General features: G+C 34.6%; 1 protein-coding gene across 1 annotated transcript in view; it reads left to right on the forward strand.

Moving 5' to 3' along the window:
• The window catches only part of LOC128891269 (neuromodulin), a 234951-nt gene that overhangs the window by 101695 nt on the left and 108053 nt on the right, over positions 1-25203 (forward strand). The window contains exon 2 of the mRNA XM_054150682.1: positions 9304-9618. Coding sequence (XP_054006657.1) covers positions 9304-9618 — 315 coding nt within the window. The remainder of the gene's footprint in view (positions 1-9303; positions 9619-25203) is intronic.

A 25203-nucleotide genomic window follows, 5' to 3' on the forward strand; every position in this document is an offset into this window, starting at 1 on the left:
TGGATGGGGTTAATAAGCGAAGTCGATTTACTAAAATTAGTTAGGAGGCTTAGACAAAAATTAATGTGAATATATGCTTGACTTGGGAATTTAGAAAAGGAAAACAGATATTGGGTGAAAGAGGAGGACAGGAAGTGCGGTTTGTGCAAATTGGAAAAGGGACGCTGAAATACCTCATAGAGGACTGCCAGGAGTTAGAAAAAGGAGAATTAAAAGAGGAAACGTTGGTAGAGTGGAGAACGGTTGAGAGGGTAGCAGAGTCGGTAAGGAATATTGAGAAGAAGAGGAAAGAAAGGTGCGGGCAGTAAAAAATGTAAAATAGAAAGAGACCAAAGTTAATGTTAAGGGTAGTTTAAGGGTTCGATGTACGTAGATTAAAGGTTATTAATTTTAAGTTTAGTATGTACGATATTGAGTATGGTGATATGAGTGAGGGTGTACATGGTTTGGGGGATTGTAATCCGAGTCCATTTCGTGGCTTAAAAGCTGGAATAAGAACTATATCTATTTATATGCTTGACTTTTAATATAGACAATTTCTGTAAATCCTTGTGAAAATAGAAATGGGTCAAAATGACCGAGCTCCATGAACCTAGTGTTAAACGCATCTTACTCGGGGCAAACGTCGTTGAATTTTCACCTCTGCCATCGACCAGACAATGGGGAGTAATTATTTTGAACAAGTGGTGAATAAAAACTACGTCGTCATACGCCCAGAAAACGATTTCGTTTACGAAGTATTAAAACCCGTGAGGGGGATTACGACAACATAAACGAAACTTGGAGCACAGCTTCGAGAACAATGAAAGCTCCAAAAATAGCGACGAAAGCAGCGTTCTATGGATCACGGTATTAATTCGAATGAAGGCTTAACAATCGAACGGACGTGGTTAATCCCCTTAACGCACGGACGCCGATTCGAGTTCACTGGAATCGAGTAACCGAATTCGCTAATAAACGTGTTTAATGATGCGTCGTTCAATGATATTGTTCCGCGCTAATGGGATTGATTTGTTTTAGCAGGTGTACGACATTCGTTGGAAAATCGAAACGATTGAAATCACCTCTCTTCGATTTCACAGAACGTGACTGGCACGTTCGAATAAGAAATTTGAATTTGAATTCTGCAATTGGTCGTGGGTAATGCAGTAACTTCTTTCAGAAATACTAACTAATATTTACGGAAAGTAATAAGTATATTCTATATTGTTGTCCACTCTTAAATTATTGTCGTACTTTCGTTTACTCGTACTACTTAAACGAATCATCCTCGAACAGAAAACTCTTGCTTAGACTTACGACTTCGCGTTTGTTTAACAACCATTTATCCTGCAACAAAGCGTAATCAGTTCCCAGGAAATGTCTGCAGTCAGCAGTACTGCTGACCAAATGTTAGGCCAACAGGAAACGGAATTAGAGCGCTTAATATCACTTCGCTGTACGCGTAAAGATGACTTTCTTAATCGTCAGTCGTGCATCATCTTAGCAGGAGTTTACTTATTTATCCAGGAGCTAGGCGAAAACTTAGTATGGCAATTAACCTTCGTTAAACGAACGTCCGCAAGGATTTAGTATTTACTGCTAGATGGATACAAAGAATAAATTATTGTTACGAACAAACACAAACAATCCTGAAAATAAAGAGTTTATGTAAATTTGTGATAAATGCACTGTAATCGTTAAAAAAATAAACAAATGTAGATTCTAATATGTGGATACGGTACTTTTTACATATAAGTTTTGATTCTTCAAAAATATTTTAAAGAACCTCTATACTCGAGAATAATAAATTTGAGATCAATCAACTCGTTTGAAGTTTTTTTCAATAATTACAATTGTAAAAGGTAGATTATAATTTTAAGAGAAAAGGCAAAAAGTAGAACGTGAATTTGAATAGAATAATTAATAATTATTTTATCAGTATTTTTTGGATTGTCTTCAATTTTAATTAAATTTTATTGAATATACGTAATACTTTGCTATAATCTAGAACAATGCCTTTTTCTGGATAACACATAAAATTATTTAGATATAATTAACTATTATTAAATAATTTCTTCTCTTTTTCGGACGTATAGAACTTTGTCTCCCTCCATTTATCATAATTAATAATGATTTTAGATACTATCTAAAGAGGATCCAATAAGGAGGAACAAAAACGTTATTGTAACAATAAGCCTTTACAGACTAAACCTAATACAATTATAAATTGTTTTCAAACAAATAAAAATAAGCATTATTGTAATTGTAAAAATTAATTACAACGAAAAATTAAATTCTCTCTGAAATTCACTAAGATACAGTATTCCTTCATGTTTTTTTACATACATAGGTATATTACATATAATTCTGAAGATTCAATCATTTATTGTTTAACTCGAGTATTAATTAATTCGTAGGTACAGAAATTAATACTGTGCCTTTACATTCCATCGTTTATAATTATAGTTTCAGTAAAAATAATTTACTCGACATTTTGTTATAATAAATTACTACCCTTCTAAGTTCATAACCTGATCTCCATTACAATCAATCTATATGTATATATATATTAAGTCTCAGAGTTTTAGTAACCAGCAAATCGCAAGTGTATTTGACAATTATTAGGTATAAAAATGAATTTACTGGCTTTATATTTAATTATTTATAACTCTAGTTTAAACAGAATTTATCTGCCCCTTTTTTGCATTAAAGTACGAACCTTCGTAGTAATGAATCAAATTGCTTCGAAATTTGGTTTTACAACTACACGTACAACTAAATGGTGAATTTACCTTAGAAAGACACAGTATTAATATAAATAATAAAGAAATGATTTTTCTTTGAATGCTAAAATGAAATTCATGACACTGTAGGTTTAACAAGAGCACGGTTCATCGATCCACATTCTTCCACGAACGTTATCCGAGAGCTTCAGATTAAATTCAGATCATCTTCTTGTATTAAGCGCCCTTTCATCCAAGAGGAGATCGCGTTTAATTAAAACAAAGGTCGATCAAGATGAGATTTGATCTTGTATGGTGGAAGTGTAACATCGATGGATTAAGACCGCATCAACGTAGCAAAGTTCCTTCTACACGTGTCTGTTACACGTTCCAGTATAATTCATAGTTTTTGCGGAGTTAACTCACGGTAATCGAACCTACCGTTTTACGTGAAGCTTCACCTTTACCTTTCGGGGATTAACGAGCGTAAGCCGAGGGTCGTTAGAGTATAAAGTGAGATTTAACGTTTTCCTGTGTTATAAAGCAAATGATATTTGTGCTTCGCTAGAAATATCGGTAGATTTTATGTGCAACGTGAATTGGTAGAAATATAGTAGTCTTCGTTATTTGAATATCACTATTCAAATATCGTTATTCGATTACTTTATAGACACTCGAATAATACGGATAATATTTAACTTTTACTTTTTAAATAATTTCATTTTCAATTATAAGTATCCAGATAGTATAAATAAACTTCAAATAATTAAATATTAAAGTAATTTGTAGATACTCGAATAATACGAATAAATCTTGGATATTTGAATACCATTATACTATATAATTAGTATATATTACTATTCAGATATTGTTATCTGAATATTTTTTGAGTATTCGATGACTACCGGAAAACTTAAATTATTACTAATCAAATAATTCCATATTTAATGTTCGAATACTATGAATAAGGTCGAATATTACTACTCGAATAATTTAATATACGAAAATTTTGTAATTATTTAAATACTATTGAAACATTTCCAATATCTCTAAATTTGAAGATGATTATTCATAAGATTTAAATGTGTTTAAATATCAATAAACTTCGAATCTTGCTTCTCATTTAATTAAGTACATTTGTATTTATTCGAATTCTGCGAATAATATCAAATATTGGGTATTCGAAAAAGTTCGTGGCATTTCTTAACCATTTGCATGATTTCATTGCATCGTTCTGTGATTTGTCGACCACAGTTCGTGATGCATCTTTGACATCAAAATTTTGATGGAACATTTTGTCCGTAAACACCACAAATTCGTGTTGGTCATTCCACAAAGTGATTCACAACAGGCATTCGATTCATTAATAAATTGTTGTAAAAATCACATTGAAGACGGAGAGTCCTATTTTGAATAAAAAACCGAAACAGGTATTAACTTCTTGTTTCTATTTCTTTTTTCAGACCCAGTCTTAAAACTTATTTGACGCACTGTATATATAGAAACTACTAGAGAGAGAATGTCCAAAAAGTTTCAAGGCTGAATAAATTCACAATAGCTATTAGCATGAATTGATATTTAATCTTCTAATGATCAAATATTTATTACGAAGAATTCAAAGTACATAGAAACATTCTGTGCCAGCTTTCTAGGACTGTAGACCAGCTTAACAATGTCTAACGCGACAGTCGACGCGTTGAACGTGACATTTACGAGTAGGGTCACAATTTTTCATATTCTGGCCGCCACCCAAGTCGAGGAATAAATAATTATCGCGAAAGGTCGAAGAAGACGCTTCGCTCAACATATCCAGCGGGTCCGACAGCTTCCCTCCAAATACGGAAACCCCTTGAAATTGACCTGGATGTTTCCCAATTCGTTTCTGCAAATTTCCCATTTTAATTTGCGAGCGTTGCCCTCGTTTCCTTTTGCTCCCTTTATATCGGCCGGCGTTTCTTCGCTTGAAGGCGGAAAGAAATTCCTCGAGCCGCAGAAAAATCGAAATCCCGCCTTCAAACAAGAGTTGCGCGAAACAAAAAGGTGGTAATTAGATGCCCGGTTCTGTACCTTCCAGGAAAAAATAATTAAGCAAAGCCGAACGAAAGTTCTTATTTCTCGACAATCTATCAGGTAACCAACCAGAGCTACTAAGAGTTAAGACCTTTAGGAAATAATAATTCTATTTATTTATCTCAACGTTTCTTTTTAACTAAAGCAATTCAAATTTTGATGATTTAATACTTTTAGTGTAATAAATGTTCGTTTTATAGCACAATGATGATAGAGTTATATAGTATATAGTTCTCATATCAATAACTTCAAATTTAAATAATAATATAAAATAATAAAAAAACGAGTGCATAGTAAATATGCATTAATAAACTTTTATAGAATATAGGCTTCTTATTATAGTATTTGTTTTGTTATACACTTGATACAATAATTAATTAACCCTAAATCTAATGAATGGATATTAGATATGAATTAATAAATCTTTATACAAAATATCTACTTTTCATAATGTACCTTGTGATCAAAAACTATCCGGAAGTATCATATCATAGAATTTCTCGATTCGTTTCCGCAAACTTCCCATTTTAATTTGCGAGCAGCGTCCTCGTTTCCTTTCGCTCCCTTTATATCGGCGAGCGTTTCTTCGCTTGAGGGCGAAACTGGGTTCCTTGAGGCGCAGGAGAACCGAAATCTCGCCTTGAAATAGGCGCTACGCGAAACACGAAGGTAGTAATTAGACGCGCGTGTGCAACACGTGCACGTGTCACTAGTGGTACAGCAGCAATGATTCACGGTCTTCTTTGTTATCACCGTCTCCCACGCGAGTACAATTTTTTTCACTTTTCTCTTTTCCTTTCTTTTCTTTTCTTTCTTTTTTTTTTGCATCCGTGATACCACGCCAGCTACACGCTCTTTATTCACACGAAGACTTACGAGTTCCGTATTTGCCGTAACACGCGAAACCAACGCGCGCAGCAGACAAATCAGCCCCGCTTTGCTCGAAAGCGGAACCGGTGCAGATTGTCCAGTTTCATCTCATTTGAAAAGTACACGTGGAATTTATTGCAAGGGTGACGTATGCGGGTCGGGGGAATAAGAATAGTCGAGCACGTTGCGTTTCGACTCTAATTTTTCGGTTCTTTCTCGAAATTTGTTTCAGTGGTGCACACATATATTTTTACCATTAGAATATTTTAGATTCCTCTGCAATTATTTGTGAGGGACCTTAGGAAAGCTACCCTTAGTGGAACGCGTTGCATTTGGACTCTAATCTTTCGCTCCTTTCTTGAAATTTTTTTCAGTGGTACACATCTAGTTTTTTTTAACATTAGCATTTTTTAGACCATTGAAATTTTTTACATTTATTTGTGAAATGAAGGGAAAGTTAGGGAAGTATGTATTAGGTTGTCCCAAAAGTTTCTTTCGTTTTATTAATAAGTAATTCATACACAATATTTTATGTCTAATGATACATTATTGAATTGTGTACGATTCATTTTGCTCCATTACTGTTACAACATCAACATCTAAGAAATTAGATTATCTATTTATATAAACACTACCGCACAAAATAATTGAGTGCAAATTACGAAAGAAACTTTTTGGACAACCTAATATTTACTCCGTGTAGTTGTTCGATTTTTATTTTTCCACGGAGAAGATATATTTCATAAATTTCTGAGCACGAAGGACAGAGAAACTTGGAAAGTCGGCTATCCCTGACCTGAAGGTGTGAACCCTCGAGAGTACTTCTCATTTTTAGAGTGCGCTGTCGAGAGTACGTACAGTACCATTCATAATTATTCAAATGACTATGTGGTGGGCAGAGCAAGGATTTTAGATACGAACCATATACAGGGTGAGGCATTTAAAACTGGCGACATGAATAGTTCACTTACTTTTAGCGATAGAAAAAAATGTGTCGAACAAGAGTTGTTCGATTTCGAGGGGCACGAAACGCGGTGCTAATCATTTTTTTATCAGTGGAAGCGTAGAGGAGATATGAAGGTGGACTCCGTTTTTTTTTTAAATAGAACGTATAGTTTCTTATACACCGTTGGATTCATATTTTTGTAGGATCTTTGAAGATGATTCAAAACTCAGACTAAAACATAAAACTAAAACGTAGTTTTCTTATGAATTATAACGTAAATAATTAAAAGGTATAAGGAAAAAGAAGGCATCCATTAATTTCTATGTTGTTAAGGAACCACAACGCAATGTGACTCTGAAGGAGACAATTTTAAAAATTTATAACATACATATTAACTCTGACAATGTATTATTAAACTGTAAAAGGCAACTGTGAACTTGTCATAAATATATCTGTCTTCTATAAATAAATCTACACAGTTTACCTGAAAAGAAATAGAAAAATAATATGAATTTCGAGATGACTACATACCTAAAACATAATTATGGACTTTAATTTTCTCTCTTTATATTTCAATTATAAAACAGAACTAAGAATGCTCGTCAAAGCAGTTGCAATTATCCTCTGATGTAATATTTTCTAACCACTGGAACAATGTACGAATAACTATTACATTGTAGTAGATTAACACGTTAAGCAAAGCGGAAGTGGAGCATATGGGGATTCAAGTTACCAGAAATTCCCGAAGGATGGAAAGCTGCGGCTTAATCAAGAGAGCTACGTGAAACACGAGTTCAAAGGGAATTGCATACACGCTTGCGGATTTCATCAAAGTCTATAATTAAATCTCTCGGTCGACGATGCACTTTTATTGAATCGCACAAACGTATGGATATATGTTGCATTGGATTATGTGCATGTCACGTTGCTATCGAAAAATATTGTTACAAAGAAGCGCATTTCGGATCAACTGAAACGAACCCGATACCTCGAGTTCAGAGTTTGAAAAACCTGATCCTCGTGCCACTTAAAGCGAAAGCTACGTTCATTAACAAAATTCCTCCTCTGTCCCTGTCAGATTCCCATTACCGATTAAATTAATGGAAAACGGAAACCTGATAAAAGTATCGTTTTCAAAGTATTACTAAAATTGATATTTCTGAGCCGAAAAATCAAATTGAAAACGACAATGGTTGGTGCGAATATTGTTATTTAGAATTATATTGTTCTAAATGGTAATGCTTACGTTTTATAAATATTTATACTAATTTAATTGCGTTTAATTTAATTTAATTTAATTTAATTTCTCTCTCGATCTCTTTTTACTAATTTATCCGATTCATCTTTTCGACAAAATAATGTTAAAGCCACTGGAGAAACTGGAGATGGAATAACTTTTTAAACCACCGAATAATCACTCCGTTCCTGCTTATATTCACACGCTATTATACATGTGATATTATCTCGTAATTTTTTTATGGACTCAACTTTTGAGATTAAAACTCGAGTGCCTTTTTCATAATTTCGCGAAGGAAAAAAATTAAAAGATATACGAGACATAATTTCCCCAAATTCCTGCAGTTTATATCTAGACGCTTAAATTAGTTCTTACAATTACACTGTTTTATAACATTACAGAGAGTAACGTGTCGCTTAATATGATTGATAAACCATCCCTAAGCAGGACCATAATGTAAACGAATATTAAAGTAAATAGTTGGAGATAGTATTTGGTATATACTTATTCTCATTATGTTCTTGTTTCAATTATTAATTTTGGAACACTTTTGCACTAATTAGACAGGAAGAACTAATAAAACGGAATATTGATATATAGTGTAGCACAGAATTTCAACATAAATCTTACATATGTATATCATTTTTAAAACAATAATATCAGAACTATGACAATTATACTTACAATTAGACAAGTCATAGGGGACTAGTGCTTTGAATATACTAAAATTTATTACTACGCTACGACAAATATTTCTTAATCACGACGTTAAATAATTTTTCTTTTCTTTCATATGCAAAAGAAAAAATATAAATTATATTATATTATATAAGACAGACTAAAATAATAGATAACTCTTGGAATTCAGTTTCACAAAAATATCGTCTAAAACCAATATCACTATTTCACGTTAAAATTGTTTATAATATTAGGGGACCCGAAAGTAATGTTGTTTCTACGAGTGTCAATACTTATTTATCATTTATCAGTTCGTTATGTACCAATTGATTTTTATCGATCAGGTATTGAAAATTGGCACACTAGATAGCAAAAGAATGTTGATAACGAGGTCGATTACATACTTTATTAAAAATAAAAATATTAATATATATTAGAGGACCAGAAAGTAATGTCGTTTCTTTTACATTCGATTCAAACAAATAAGTTTACAATATATTAATATATTCGCCACAACTACGATAACAAACATTTATTTTCTTATTAAAAAACGAAATCCTAAATCTCCTATTTAGAAAACCCATTATTAACCCCGAAAAAGAAGATTGGATGCATTTAGCGTTAATAAAGCTAAAGAATGGTTCACGATGCTATTTACTCTGTTTATTTTATTGTACAAACTTCGCCTGCTCCGCGTTAGTGGGCGACTTAAAAATACCCAGAAAGTAAATAAATAAATTCGAGTAATTGTATCAATCTTCTTAGAGACTCGTTGACAAGCGCGCTTTATGTTTCAGACATTCCAAAAGCTTCCGAAGGCAGTCCAACGAAGGTAGAGTCGCAGGAGGCTCAGAGCGAGAAGTCAGAAACGAAGGAGTCGCAGTCGCAGGAGCCGAAGGATTCGAACGAGTCGCAGGAGGAACAGAAGGAGGACACAGACGCGGATCAGGAGAGGGAAAAAGCCGCGACGAGGATACAAGCGGCATTCCGCGGCCTACACGTTAGGAAGAGTATGAAAGAGACTGAATCCTCGACAAAGCAGACGGGGACCAAATCCGACTCAGAGCCTACCAAAGAACAACTTCAGGAGGAATTCCGCGCCGACGACAAGGGTGAGTGTCACGTACGAACCCTCGAAATCGTCCCACAGAGAGATCTCCAATTTAAGAATTCCCTTTCACCCGTCGATTCGCGTCGACTCCGTTTCGAAAAATGCCTTCGTTTCCCGTGCCAACAGGGAAATCGTAGATTTTCGTTGAACATCCCCGAACGAAAGACCCTGGAAACTGCTTCGAACTCCCTTTGATCGCTCCCCCGTGCATCGCGATAACCCTTTGCAGTGTATCTGCCTCATTTGTAATTAGCACAGGAGATTCCTATCTTGGCGCAGTTTGCTCTTGCCAGCCACCGAGCCCAGTATTCTCAGCTGTTAAACAATTTATGTTGCTGGGAATAATTAATCGTTCGCGTGACTTTGTTAACGAGTAAAGGTTTGATGTACACGGATTCGAGGGAATTTTTAATATTTGCGAAAACGAGAATTTAAACGTTAGTAATCAATAGAACCCTCTGTTCTTTTTAACAAAAGAACTTCGCAAGGATTTTTTGAAATGATTTCTAGAAATGTTTGCTAAATTTTTAGTTGGGTCATAGGGATTGAAAAAAAAATTCAAGTATCACAAAGACGAGAGTTTAAACGTTAAGAATCAATTGAACTTTGTATTGATTTTTATTGTATCATTAGAAAAAGATAATTTAAAGAAATAATTTCTTGAGTATTTGTATGGATATCCATGAATAAACTTGTACTTTTTCAACAAAATTTTAGTTTATCCATTACTGTGAGTGGTAGAATTTTTTTTTTATAGATTTTTACATGCCGAATTCAAACCTGGTCGCGAAATTTGTCTAGCATTTAAGGAATTTGAGAAAAGAACGATTTAAGTGAAAAAATTGTTCAATATAGTGATTTTTTCGATCAAATGTTTTAATAAAGCGATATAAATATATGCATCGTATTTATTTACATAGAATATCAAATAATGAATATAAATAAAGTAGTATGTTAATGACATAAAATGGTAGTGTCATACTCACTCCCACTCTCTTCAGTCATCGGACTGCAAAGTATTATAAATTATATACACTGAATAACTAGATAATATATAAATTTACAGAAAGTAGGACGAGCGAAAGAAATAACAATGAATGAATGATTTTAAAGTAAATTTTTAAAAGTGTCATTTGACACCGCTTAGTACGTTCAGTGTAAATATCCGTATGTAATACGGAAAGAATATAGTATTGTAAAATGGCTATGTGAATCTGACACCCGATTTTCAGAAAATTATCTTTCTTTTATACAAAATAGTATTACATAATATTTCGTTTGTAGCTGATTATAGTAACAACAGTTTTGTTTGTAGTGTTTTCAATTATCAAATAAAAAAAATGGAGAAAATGACGCGCACCCGACTTCGAATCTGTTTTTTCCACTTGATTCAGAATCGTTTGTAGTTGTTTGTAGTGATTTCCCTAAAGAGGGATTTAGAAGCATTGAAAATTCACAAAGTTAATTCTTGGACGGTTAAGCAAATGTTAATACTCCTAAAGCATTCTAGTACAAACGAAAGGAAAATCAACTACAAACCATTCTGAATCACATCGAAAAAGCGAATTTGAAAAATATTAAAAATTAACGAAGTTAGCTCTTGGGAGGTTAAAAAATTGTTTATAACTGTTAATCTATTCAACTTCAAACGAAACGAAAATCACTACAAACAACTACAAACGATTCTGAATCACGTGGAAAAACAGATTTGAGATATCTCGAAGTCGGGTGGAGGTTATTTTCTCAATTCTTTTTATTTAATAATTGAAAAAAAAAAACAAAAAAGAAATTGTTGTTACTACAGTTAACTACAAACGAAATACTATCATTTTATATAAAAAAAAGTTAATTTTTTGAAAGTCGCCAGGTTCACAAAGCTTTTTAAAATGTACTTAAATGAAACTTTTAATTTCACTGTGATTGAATACTGTGACTAAAAACACTATCTCGACAGATAAATTAATGTGGTAAAACTGAGTTCCAATGGTTACTTTTCCTTTTTGGAGGAGTAGGAAATCTCTGTCTGGCGTTGGTTGAGTACGGAAAAGGGACACTTAATTTCAAGGAGGATTCCCTTCAAGTATCTGACGCACAGAAATCCTTCTGATGGGGACCGACAAGTAGGTCGGATAGTGTTCGTACGCGCCCAGGTCCCGCTCGCACGCATAAACGATACGTACTGACTGCAGCCGCCGTGCGTCGAGACCTTCGCACGTCGAAAAATGCCCCGTGTGGACGGGTTTTGGGCGGAATTTCACGCGTCCGCAGGCCCGTGCGTCGAATTGTTCGTACGTCGAAAAATGGTCTCGTGAGTACGTACCTTTATAATAATGGATTCGATCGAACACGACGCGCTTGCTGATCGTTGCTAGATGCGTTCTCTAACGTAAACACGTCGTATTTCTCGTTACATGCAATCAGCTCGTCAACTGACATTTTTATTAGCCATGCAAGCCACGACTTCGCAATTCCACGTGCCTCTTATCAGACCAATTGAGACAGGATTCGTATTTGCCCTGCATATACGAATGAAATTGCCAACACTATTTCTCGTGCTACCATCGTAACATTTGTTATTAAATATTATCATTCAATAAAATCATTCGTGTTGAGGCGCTCAGTGAAATGAAATAATTAATCATTAGGTGTTTATAGAGCACGTTTAGGACGGTACATTATTCACTACGTTGAATTATTTTCTTTTAATTAGAGAAAAGACATATTTAAATGCTTGTCATTGCGTGTGCTATTTATTACTGTGAAGCTTACAGTGTCAGTAATTAGTAATTATGCATCATTGACAAATGTTTATATTTTTTGTCTAATAAGAATTGCTCTCGTCGAAATGTCTCTAAACGAAGGGGAAAAAATAAGAAGCTATAGTATCATTGTTCTGTAGAAATACAATATTTTTTAGGAATAAAACAAAACAGGAAGAACGCTAATTTTAATTAGAGATAAAGTATATCACCCATAGTCGGTGGTATGAAAAATATTTGACAGATGTAAAAATATTAATCTCACCTGTAATTGATCCCATGAATTGTTTTTGTTGATAATTTCATTATTAGAACGCAATTAAAAACGACAAATAACTGTAGTATAATCTAAAACAACAAGGAAAAGAATTTTCATGGGAAAATACTTAAATCAAAGTGCAAAATATACGAATATGGAATATACACGCAGATTTTTCTATGACACTGAAACATTTGATTGAAATATATTCTTTTGTTTATCGTTTCATTGGACAATGTTTGCAGCGTGAAAGTGAAAAGTAAATAAACGTTAACCGCGAGAATATAAATAGTTGAGGGTAAATGTTCAAAGAGGGCGAGATGTAGCTGAAACGTTGTTGCTAAACCAAACTTCAGACCATCAGATAATTTCATAAGTTTTTCGCGCTGTGCAAACTGTTGAGACGGAATCAGCCTACACAAACATAGTTTTACCCGGTTAAACTGCAAGACGTCCATCAAAGTACATTCAGTCTTAAGCCATTCGTTGAAGCGTGCTTAAGCAAGATAGATGGTATTTTTCAGTTAAACACAACCTTAAGAAAATTTACATTGAGCTTTCTGCTTTAGAAGCAAGTAAGATAAAAAGGTGATTCATCACAGAAATGTTGACTCAAAAGTAAATAAAAGACCATTTATCCTTTTCAGGCTGTACTTATTTTGCTTGTAATAAACAGAATTAAATTAAACATTAAATCAATTTCAATACCTACCAGTAAAAGAAGTGTTTTTCTAAATATTCAAATATATATTATTATTGACTGAATGTTCAAATGAATTTAAGTACCCGTAAAAAAGGGCGTTTTTCTAAATATTCAAATATATTTTATTATTGGTTGAATATTGGCCAATACAACGGTAAAGTGACATATTCGTAAATGTCCTTTAAATGAAACACTGATACATACAAAATTAACCCATAATACATATTAATTTTGCAATAAAATTATCATATCATATGATTTATAAATTTCATTATAAATACTAATTCCTTGCTTATAGTGGTGACTTCCATATTACAATATTTAAAATATCTAGCAAATTAAACCTACGTGTACGTACACATATGTATGTATGTATTTGCTGATATCCTCAAAGAAGTTAAATTTACATCTATCGTCTCTAAATTAAGTATATAGTCTGCGCAAATGCCCAGAGTGGGCAGAAATTGTAGGCAGGCAGTCTTGTAGGTTGAGTACTGTAGGATTAACGTAAGGTTCGCATCATAAAACTTGAATTTTTGGCTCGAATGCTTGAGCGTTCCTTACAGCGAAAATGAAAAACAGTAATCTAGGAAATTGCTATTTTGGCATGTGCACGGTTTCATTCCTTAACGAAGACAGTTTAAAAGCTTTGATCACCCTACTTTAGTCGCGTTTCAAGAAGTTTAATCACCGTAACTCTGGGCTTTTGTTACCTCAATTTTTTCATCCTTGGAATTATGATGGGAATGGCCTTAAAAATTTGCCAAGGTTGCAGTACAGCATGTCATGATTACAGAGTTTAATTAAAATCCAAGTTTAATGCACAGCACATCGTGGTTAAATATTTCTATGGTTTATAGCCTTATGTGCGTTAAATGACCTATTTAAAGTATGTTGTTCAGCAATGAAATGTAATTTGGTTGGCGTAGGAGTAATGGCGTGAAGCAACTTTATTTATTTATGTGACTGGGTTTAAGGTCAATTAATTTGCGCTCTCGTTCTTAAAGCTAAAGAATTACATTTCACACATATTTATTAATAACAATTTTGGACGTTATTGATAATAATTAACTTTGTCCTTATATTCTAAGCTCTTTTGAAAGGCACGTATTTTTACACAATTGATTCACCATTATTTGTATTTCTGCAAAATGTTTTTAGGACAGCTTTTCCTGATAGTCAACAAAATTAAAACCAATAATTAAAAGCAAAAATTGTTTAACTTAATACAAATTTAATACGAATAATTTCGCTTCCCTTCTTCCGTAGAAATGTTAGAAATATATAAATTTAACGTTTCCAAGCAACGACACAGATGGATCGTGTTCCATCGCCGATAATATTTTGCTCTTACCAGCTGTAAATTAATTCGCGTGAAATAATGGCTGAAGCGAACCATATGTAACACAATCGTTTTTTTATCGAAGAACAACGAAACGTACACGATGGAATAATAAATTGTTCAATGACAACCGTTCATGAATCACTGTTTTGAGCAAAAATATTGCAGTTACATGCTTCGAAAGATTTGTTGGACCAATTCATTACTAGGTATTTAAACTTTCGAATAACGCAAATTCAATATATCTTTTCAGAAATCATGCTAACGAAATTACGACATATTCTTCACGAGATCTTGAATGTTTTTCAAAATTGTTTGAAATATTTCTTCTTCATTAAATGAATTTAATAATCCAGATCGTACGGTATGATATTTTATATTTACCATTTGCTGTTCAAGTGATCACTAAAATAGTTTTTTGAAACTAATTTGAGAAACTAGATGTATGAATTGAGAAATGTCGGAAATAAATAATTACTTTTTTGTAATTGAAGAATTACTACCAATAATTGAATACTTATGACCTAACAATTGTTTAATTGTGATTCCTGAATTTTCTCGATTTTAAGAATTTTAGTCAAAACAATGTACTAAATTGATGTAACCGTATGAAATTAAAATGAGCCAATATGTTCTCTACAAAACTAACAACTATTTGATCGCTGTAAAATGTCCACTATAATCTCACTAAAAATAGGAATATAATATCTTTTTATAGTAGATTTTATTTATAACTACCAGGAAGACGCGCGCTCTATACGAAGTTTAGTTATAATCGGATTAAACAGCTATCGAAATCGCATTAACGAAGTCAACCAAGTAGCCAGATCAATCAAGCCAGGAGTGACAGTGTGAGTTTTCTACGCGGCTAAAGACAACTGCCGGCCGGCTTTAGGATAATTAATCGTCTCGAGATAAAGTAACGAGCGACAATCGATTTTGCAAAGCGGTAACGTCAAACTTCCCCGACATTGTGCGTTTTATCCGTCCTGCAATCTCAGCACCCTTGACACTAAGCGTTCACTTGAAGAATTTCAGTCGGATGCAGAGCTCTACTACAGATAATAAATCCTTCGATCAAATGTTTTCATTCAAAAAGCGCTTTAAATCGAGACATTTGTGACAATAAATGATTGTCTCTCAAAAAAATACCACTAATGGCCTAGTTTCATTTCCTCTTTCATTTACTCTTTGTTTTGCTTCTTTGAAACGATATGGTACCATTGATTTCATAAAGCATAAATGTAAAGTGTATATTACTATTGATATTTTATATATTTTTACATTTCTGTATATTCTCATTGATTTTTCTATATTTCCACTTGCTTGTGATAGATAATGGGAATGGCTTGATCGCTTTATTATTCCATAACTTTTTAGTCTCATCACTGAGTGTTTATTTACAGTCACAATACATAGTCTTGAAACAACTACGACTATATTGATTTTGCTTATGGTTACTACTGCAATAGAAAATATTTGTGACAGATAATGGAGTCGACTTCTTCACTTTATTAATCCATTGGATTTTAGTCTCATCGCTGAGATGTCTATTTACAGTAGCAACACATAGTCTTGTATCAATACCAACTGCATTAATTACAAATAGCCTGCTAACCCTAAGGATTCACATTTATGGAAATTAATAGTCCCATTACTGAATTTACTCTATTTACAGTCACAACCTATAGCCTCGAATCAACAGTACCTACATTAATTAATTGAAGACGTTCAGCTAACCCCAAGGGTGCAATTTATGTGTTGCTACCAACCAGTACTCACAAGTGAACAAAGATTGGTGACCAGTGTGATGGAAGTACCTTGAGATAGAGAACACAAGGATGGTAGAACGCTTAGATAATCCAGGATCCACTTTATCGTGATATTAATATCGCATTCAATAATCCGTTTGTTTGGCCAAATGTCATGATGGGGTCGGCCGTATCTATGTATATCGAACGGAACACCGTATCTTGAGGTTGGCTTCCTGTCTCGGATGTGCACGAATCGGATATCAAAACTGTATACAGCATCGCGAATGCAAGTCACGCTTGAAAATCCGGGTCACGAAGTCAGTCGGAACCGTCGAGGAAGTCGCGAGCAATTTCCACGGAAATTCCGAAACCTCGAGTCAAAATTCGGACTGGGTAACAATCTACAGGGAAAGATGTTCATACCCCTCCGGGGACCCGGACGGAGGGGAGGTGTACAAAACTGCTGCACGAGAAGAGAATACCAGGGAAGTTTACAGTTGCGTCTCATTTGGGGGGCGCTCGAGAATGCCTGTCTTTGCCATCCACTTTATGAACTATGGAACGCGATACTAGCATTCGTTTCGCGAACTCCAAGGCGTTATCGCATTGTGGGAAGCGTCGATCGAAGCGAGAAAATATTTGTGCGTTGCACAGTGGAGTGATAGTCCAAAAGATTGGCCAGAACTGTGAAAATAAAAATGAAGCGAATCCTACGCCTTGGTCGGTTTTTGATGCATCGGTATATATTTTGTTGTAGTGTATGTATCGGTTGTTTAGTTCGAGGAATCTTGCCTTGTGTTTGATGTAACTTTTTTGATCTTTAGGGGCGTCTGCAAGTTCCATATTGACTTTCGGGATTTTGAGAGTCCAGAGTGCTATTTTACTGTGGTTGCGTTCAATAATTAGCGTTGTCTTTATTTCGGAAAAGTTTGAGTATTTTGTGATTCGGATGTAGAATGGCGTTATGGATTTAGGTCTTTTTTCGTATAGATGAAAGTATCTGTCAGTGAGTACGTTGTTGAAGGTGGGGTTGTTTGGAGTGGAAGAAATTTTGATTGCATATTTAAGGCTTAGAAGTTCGCTATCGTTGCCACCAATGAGGTCATCAAACAACGACTCCCCAAAGCAACATCGATATTTACAGCCGAATCATACGCCATCCTCGAAGCTCTATATCACATTCAGACAAGTAGTCACCAACACCATATTACCTACACAGATTCAATGAGCGTAGTTATCGCTATGAAGAACACACACAATAAGCACAAACATGAAAACATAAAAGCCATTCAAGAAATTTATTCAGAACTATCTGAAAATGGTAAAGACATAATCCTCATCTGGGTCCCATCACATCAAGGAATCGATGGAAATGAAAAAACCGACATCACAGCGAAAGAAGCAATTTCCATCCCACCAAATGAAATTAAGAAACCCATCCCGTATCAAGACATCTTAAACTCAACACAAACAATAGCAAGAGATAAATGGAACAAACTATGGACATCTACCCAAAGAACTAAAATCCACGAGATTGCCCAAGATTTTTATCAGCCAATACCCACTTACAACTTAAACAGAAAAGAAAGAGTAATCATGACTAGACTCAGAGCAGGTCACTCGAAAATAACACATGAATACCTAATAAAGAAAACAGACCCTCCACAATGCGACCTCTGCAACATCAAAACAACAACCAAGCACCTACTATTCGAATGCCGAAGATATGATGCCGAAAGACGAAAATATCAATTAAAACCAGACTCGGCCCTAATTTCTTAAGACCACGTGCAAAACACCATTAAATATTTGAGAGACACCAACCTGTTCCAAAAAATTTTAAATATCCTCGTCGCTAATGACCATGCAGTCGATGTGAAGTAAAGCCTCTATTTAAAAAAAAAAAAAAATGAAGCCTTTGTTAACATTACATTTGCGTTACACGAAAAGGTGTTGAAACGTCATGATTGTGTTTACATGAGAATGTTTCAAAACATATGAAAAATCATTATGATGTGACATAAATAAAGAATTTGGATCATTATACAATAATAATAGTAATAAAGGTGGAGTCTAATTATACTTCATACCATGATAAGATTTAAAATAGCCAATGGATAAAGCTATATGCCAATATTTATTCTGATGAAGTGTGTCTTTTGTAATAAATAAATTACAAAAGACATTTTCCAAATGTTACTGGAAGAAGATTTGCTCTACCTCGCGAACATGTGCGTTTTAATGATGGTGGTTAACCAAATGTGCTCATATATGCGCTAATAATGCAAGTGGGTTAACAAAGATTAATGGGCGAGCAGACCTAGAAACTTTCTTGACAACCTACAAGGCTGTGATAAAACCAAAATTGACTGTGCTAAAATAGTATACATCTACATAACTTAGCAAAACACCATATACTATCTCAAATGGTCCAGTTTATCACTGTATATTTACTAATAAAGATTCGGACTTGCATATGTATGGATGAAAAAGACCATGTTACCAACACCATTCCGCGTCAAAATTACTAAATATTTATAACAGGTCAAATACTGAAGTGATGCAAATTATTGAACATAAACATGTAAATACAGCTCCACGGACTATAAAATACCCGAAAATTAACATAGACTTGACAGATACTTCAAAAACTCAAAGAAACATAATAGAACATAATCAAATCATTAGCACTGAACGAGTTTATGAAATTAAACTGTCTGCTTCCTATAAAAGAGGCATTAATAATTTACTTTAGCTGTTGCAAATAATCGTACAAAAAGTAGTCACATTTTAAATTGTTAGTAGTAGTTATCTACACGTACTTTTTCTTTAATACAATTTACTTAAATGAATATATACATAGAGTTATGAAAGAAACTAATATTTACATAGTACATTTAAATGATCAGTAGATAAAGGGAAAATAAAGGAAAACATCTGTGAATTATAATTTAGTGTTAACACATTTTTAAATAAGAAAATATTTTTGGCATTGGAATTTACGTTACATTAATGTAATAACGATCGTAATTAATTTAACAATACCTAAATTCCTTGCAGGAAACGATTTAATTGAAAGTCTAACTATACAATATTTAAACTTCATGTGATTCATCCCTAATCAATCATTTGCCATTACTGCATTATAATTATCTGGACAATTATCTATATTCGGAGATCCATATTAATAAATTATTCCCGTATACTCAGAACAATTTATTTTACGCACACAATACTGTAGAAGTGAAAGTATTTACACACAAAGTATTTATCGTGCGTTAAACTTCGAGTTTAATTAAACCCTCCGCCAAAATTAATAAACGATGTAACATTATGACCAACATGAAATACTAGAACATTTTGATTGAGTTTAAATCGAAGTGCGAATAATCTGTTCGTTCCGAATAATCTCGTTTTCGTTTTATCGTCAATTCTGGAAAAGGCTATTCCAGTTGAATAAAATTTTTAAATCAAATTTCTCGTTTACCGAACGTTCAACCCGATCAATACTCGTGTGGTGACGATACGTTTGTCCCTTCACGAAGATTGCTTTTACGACTCGCCATTCATAGGATTGCTTGTCTATAGCAGCTGGCTATAGTAGTTAAGAAGATTCCATTTTCAAGAAGCAGAATTGCTCGCGAGTAATTGTCTGCCCGCAAAAGGTATTTTTGTGGCAAGTCTTACTCGCAAACGGTACAGACGAAATAGAGTTCTTTCTACAAAGGCATCACGCTGGAGTACAAGAAACGTCGCTTAAATCTTTTGTTCACCACTTTACCTTTGAATTCTATACCAAGCGTGATATTGAAATATTTTAATATATTCTTCAGGTGTCAACAGTAGCCAAACCTGGACGCTTTTTTAAATGATATTTGGAATCTAAAATAATATTTCAAATAACACGTAACTTTATTTAATAATCACTTACATACGTTACATCAAGTAACGTATTATTTATAACAGTATCTCTAAATGTGAGAAATACTATAGCATTTAAACAATTGTGCAACCAGCAGTATAATTACGAGTTTAAGCTTCTTTGGAAAATTGCAATCCAAAGTACTGAAAATAATTCTGAATCATGGGATAATCTCGAGAATATAAAGTAAATCTTCCATTAAATGTAATGAAATTCTTCGTCTTGTGTACAGAACGAAGAAAACATTAAGGGATTCATGTGTGTGAAGTTAGCCCCGCACTTTTCGATTTTTGATTTTTTAAAATTGTGCTACATTGTGCTACGTTTGTACCGTATTGTGCCGTAAACCGCAACTCTGTAAGTTAAAACGTACTCAAGAAAATAGAACAAAACAAAATTTTTGATAGCCCTTCACTTTTCCAATTTTGAATTTTTCTTCTTTGTGCCGTATTGTGCTATATTTGTGCTGAATTGTGCCGTAAATAAGAAATCGATAACATCAATAACAATTATGTGAAGAAATAAAACAAAAATTATACTAGCCCCGCACTTTTACCGAAACAAACATTTTTCTCTATAAAAAGATGCGTACTAACTTGTGCTACATTGTGCCATTGATAGAAACTCGATATCTCTATTCATTTTGTAGATAAAAAATGTTGAACTTTAAGGAATAAAAAATTTAATATTCCCACAATTTGCGAACAGCGACAGATAATCGAATTCTGCAAGATGTGCTAAATTGTTACTTACAATACACGTGACACATGTGTTAAAAATTAAGATTAGCTCGAGGTTCGACAAAAATTAACAAAAAAAGGTAGAGGTGATTAAAAATTTTGATATTTCTGAATTTTCTTTGATTGTGCCGGATTGTGCTGGACTAGCACAACTTTTCCTAATTGCAAAATCTCGTCAGGTCGCCAGATTTCGCAGCGTTGGCAAAGTTATGAATCAGACGTTAGAAATTCGCATTCGCATTCGCACGCGCTCGCGTGTAGCGGAGTACAGTAATACCTCGATAAATGCACAAACCCAGGATTGAAAGTGTGCATTTATCATGGAAATCCCACATTGTTGATCTTGAATCAGAATATTCTGCGAATATGTGTGTTGAAAACGTGTATTTCTCAACTATAATGGATGATTATATAAGAAAATATATTTCGTACATCTAGTTTTAATACATGATACCGATAAATAATATATGTAGGATTGGATCTGAGGATTGTGCAAAAGACAACACGTGTTATACACTAAAAGTTTAATAAAAAAAAATGGATTCTAATGGAGTCTAATATATCGGTAGTATATTATATCCGCACACTTTTGAAAGCAATCACGACATAATTGGGAACATATTTACTTGTAACAACTTATTATGTATCAACAGTAACTGAAAAAAGATGCATGGTAAATATAACCAAAATTATATCGTGTTTCAGGACTTGGTTAGGAGGAGTGGTGTGGTGTGTATAGGTGACGAGTGCAGTGACTGTTAAAAGCGATTTAAGTAATAAGAAAGCAATAGGTATACACATAGAGTAAAAAAATTAGGCAGAGTATAAGGGGGAGAGGAAGGGTACGTAAAGGCGAGGTCTAATATAAAGAAATAGGGGTGTTAGGGGTGTAATTCTGCGGGTCAGACGATTGTCTGATAGGTAGAGGTTATGGGTAACGACGGCCATAGAGCAGGACAAGAGAGCACGGACGAAGAGGAAATAGTAGGTAAAGCAGGAGCGTTAGAGAAAAGTGCGGTGGAGACGAGAAGCACAAGGAAAGGCCGCCCAATAAACGCCGAAAAAACAGCGAAACACGAGAAAGAGAAGGAAAGAATGGAGGAATATATAACCAGAGGTAGGGAAGAGATAGGTGGAGGACAGGAGGGAGGCCATGGCGGGAAACGCAGGCAATGAAGAAATATTGAAAGTATTAGCAGGATTGGTTGAAGAAATAAGAGGTCTGAAAGACGAAATGCGTACAAATAATAATAGGATAACGGAAGAAATTAAAGAACTTCGGAAAGAATTGAGGGAGAAAGAAATAGGATGGGAGTTTAAAGTAAAAGGAATGGAGAAAAGAATGATGGATGTGGAAAGCAAAGTAGAGCGGATAACGAAAGTGGGTGAGGGAAACAGCTACTTGAACTCAGAACAGGAAAGAAGGGAATTGGAGGAAAATATTAAGGCAGTAGTGGTTAATAAGGTTGAAAAGGAGATGGGTGGGGAAGTGGTAAAGATAAAAGGGTGGATGGAAAAACATGAAAAAATAGAACGGAGAAATAATGTAAAAACGCAAATTGAAGATTTTCTAGAGAAAGAATTAAAAGTAAGAAGGAAGATAAGTTGGGTGACACAAATCGGTAGGAAGGAAAGGTGTGTATTAATACTGGGATTGGGAAATTGGGAGGACAAGTAGGAGATCATAAGATACAAAAATAGGTTAAGAGGCACAAAGGTCTTCATGCATCACGATTTAACGAGACATGAGAGAGAAATTCAAAACAAGCTAGTAGCAATCGCTAGGGAAGAAAAAAGAAAATGGAGGGAAGTGAAGGTAGGATACCAAAAAATAAGGGTGGATGGGAGATGGGCTCAATGGCAGGAAACTTGGGCAACAGTACCGGTTAGTCAGGTTTTTTAATAAATTTTCAGCTAGGTGGGCAAATAAATGGGAGGGGGGGGGGATGTTAGACAAAGAGAAGGCAGGAGAATTGAAAGTATTATTCTGGAATGTAGCTGGAATAGGAAAGAAAGATCAATGTTTTTGGCAATATGTGGAAAAATTTGATTATATAGGCCTGCTAGAAACGTGGATGGAAGAAACAAATTGGAATAAGTTTAAAAGTAGCCTATCAAAGGATTTTGTATGGAAGTGTCAAGGGGCAAAGAAGGTAAATAGGAAAGGTAGAGCGAAAGGGGGAATAATAACAGCGGTGAGGAAAAACTTAGACATAGAATGTAGAAATAGCGAAATAGAGGGTTTAGTAGAAAAGAGGATGAAAATTGGAGATAGAACATGGAGGATTTTTTCGGTTTACAATGATCAACAGTGGAAGAAATTGGCAAGGAAGATGGAAGAAGTGATTAAAGAAGAGGAAGGAGAAATGCTGTTAATAGGCGGGGATATGAATGCAAGAATAAGAAGAGAGGGTAAGGTAGAGACCAGTGAGACAGTGAGGAGAACGGACAACAGGACGAATTCGAAAGATCTAACGAAAAATAATGAGGGAGAGCAACTGCTAAAAATGGTTAAGGAAAGAGGATGACATATAGCGAATGGCAATATTACAGGAGATGAGGAAGGAGAATGGACGTATGTAGGTGCCAGAGGAGCGACGGTAATAGATTATGTGATTTGTAATGAAAAGGGGCTAGAGGAAATGGTACATTTTAAGGTGGAGGACAGAATAAAATCTGACCACCAACCTTTGGTTGCTATAGCGAGATTATAGGCGAGAGCGGATATAGTTGGAAGGGAGGAAGAGACTGAAACTGTCCGACAAGTGTTCTGCTGAGGAAATGAAAGCATAGAGCAATATAAAAGTAAAATCAGGAACATACAGGTTGCTGAAGGAAATGGAAAGCCAGGTTGGCAAGAATTAAAGGCAGCGGTTTTGCAAAGTATGGATAAAAGAGTAGTCAGAAGGAAAAGAAGAAAACCAGGACATAAATTTTGGTGGGACAAACAGTGCAGTAGAGAAAAAAGAAAGGTGAAGGTAATGTATAAAAAATGGAAGATAGGAAACGTAACAAGAAAAGAGTATTTGAGAAACAAAGCAGAGTTTCGAGAAATGTGTAAGAGGAAGGAGGTGGATAAAAGGGAGGAAGAGATAGAGAAAATAAGAAATGTAAAAACAGTGGGGCAAGTTTGGACATACATCAATAAAGAAAGGAAAAGAAATACAGAAGGAGCAAAATCCACAACGATGGAAGAGTGGTTAAAACACTTTGTAGAACTCCTAGGTGGGACGAAGAGAGTGAATGAAGGGGAAAGGAGACAGTTAGGAGTAGGAGTCGAAGAAGAAGACGAACTAACGGACTGCGAGATTGAAGAGGTAATGAAGAAGATAAAGAGGAAAAAGCTGCCGGAGAAGACGAAATACCAGGCGAGGCGTGGGTGCATATGGAAGGTGAGGCGAAAAGGAAAATTTTCGAAATAATAAAAGAGGTGTGGAGAGGTGGTGGTTTGCCGGACGAATGGAGAAATGGAGTCATTGTGCCTTTATTGAAAAAGGGGTATAAAGAAGAGGTAACAAATTACAGAGGAATAACAATACTCAATTCGGTATACAAGATCTACGCAAACATCTTAAACAAGCGTCTAAAACGTGACGTGGATGAAAAAGGGATTTTACCCGATTCTCAAGCGGGATTTAGGAAACAAAGAAGCACGATAGGTAATGTATATATCCTGCAACATTTGGCTGAGAGGGTGACGATTAAAAAGAAGGGCAAATTGTATGCTTTGTTTGTAGATTTGAAGACGGCCTTTGATAAGGTCAATAGAACAAAGCTATGGAAAGTGATGCAGCAGAGAGGAATAAGAAAAGGACTAATCGAAAGATCGAAAGAATTATTTGAAGAGACCTCGAATACGATTAGGTATAACAGAAAGGTATCAGGACGGTTTTGGACAGCAGACGGAGTCAGACAAGTATGCCTTCTGAGCCTGCTATTGTTTACAATTTTCATCTCGCATTTAGAGAAAGAATTCAAGACTGGCCAGGCGGGAGGCGTAGTATGTGACAAGGAAAAAGTGTGGTCACTGGCATATGCTGACGACTTAGTGCTATTGGCAGAAAGATTAGAAGAAATGGAAGAAATGATAAGAAGATTGGAAAGATT

The sequence above is a fragment of the Hylaeus anthracinus genome, unplaced genomic scaffold, assembly GCF_026225885.1.
Source record: "Hylaeus anthracinus isolate JK02 unplaced genomic scaffold, UHH_iyHylAnth1.0_haploid 12001, whole genome shotgun sequence".
Taxonomy (NCBI): domain Eukaryota; kingdom Metazoa; phylum Arthropoda; class Insecta; order Hymenoptera; family Colletidae; genus Hylaeus; species Hylaeus anthracinus.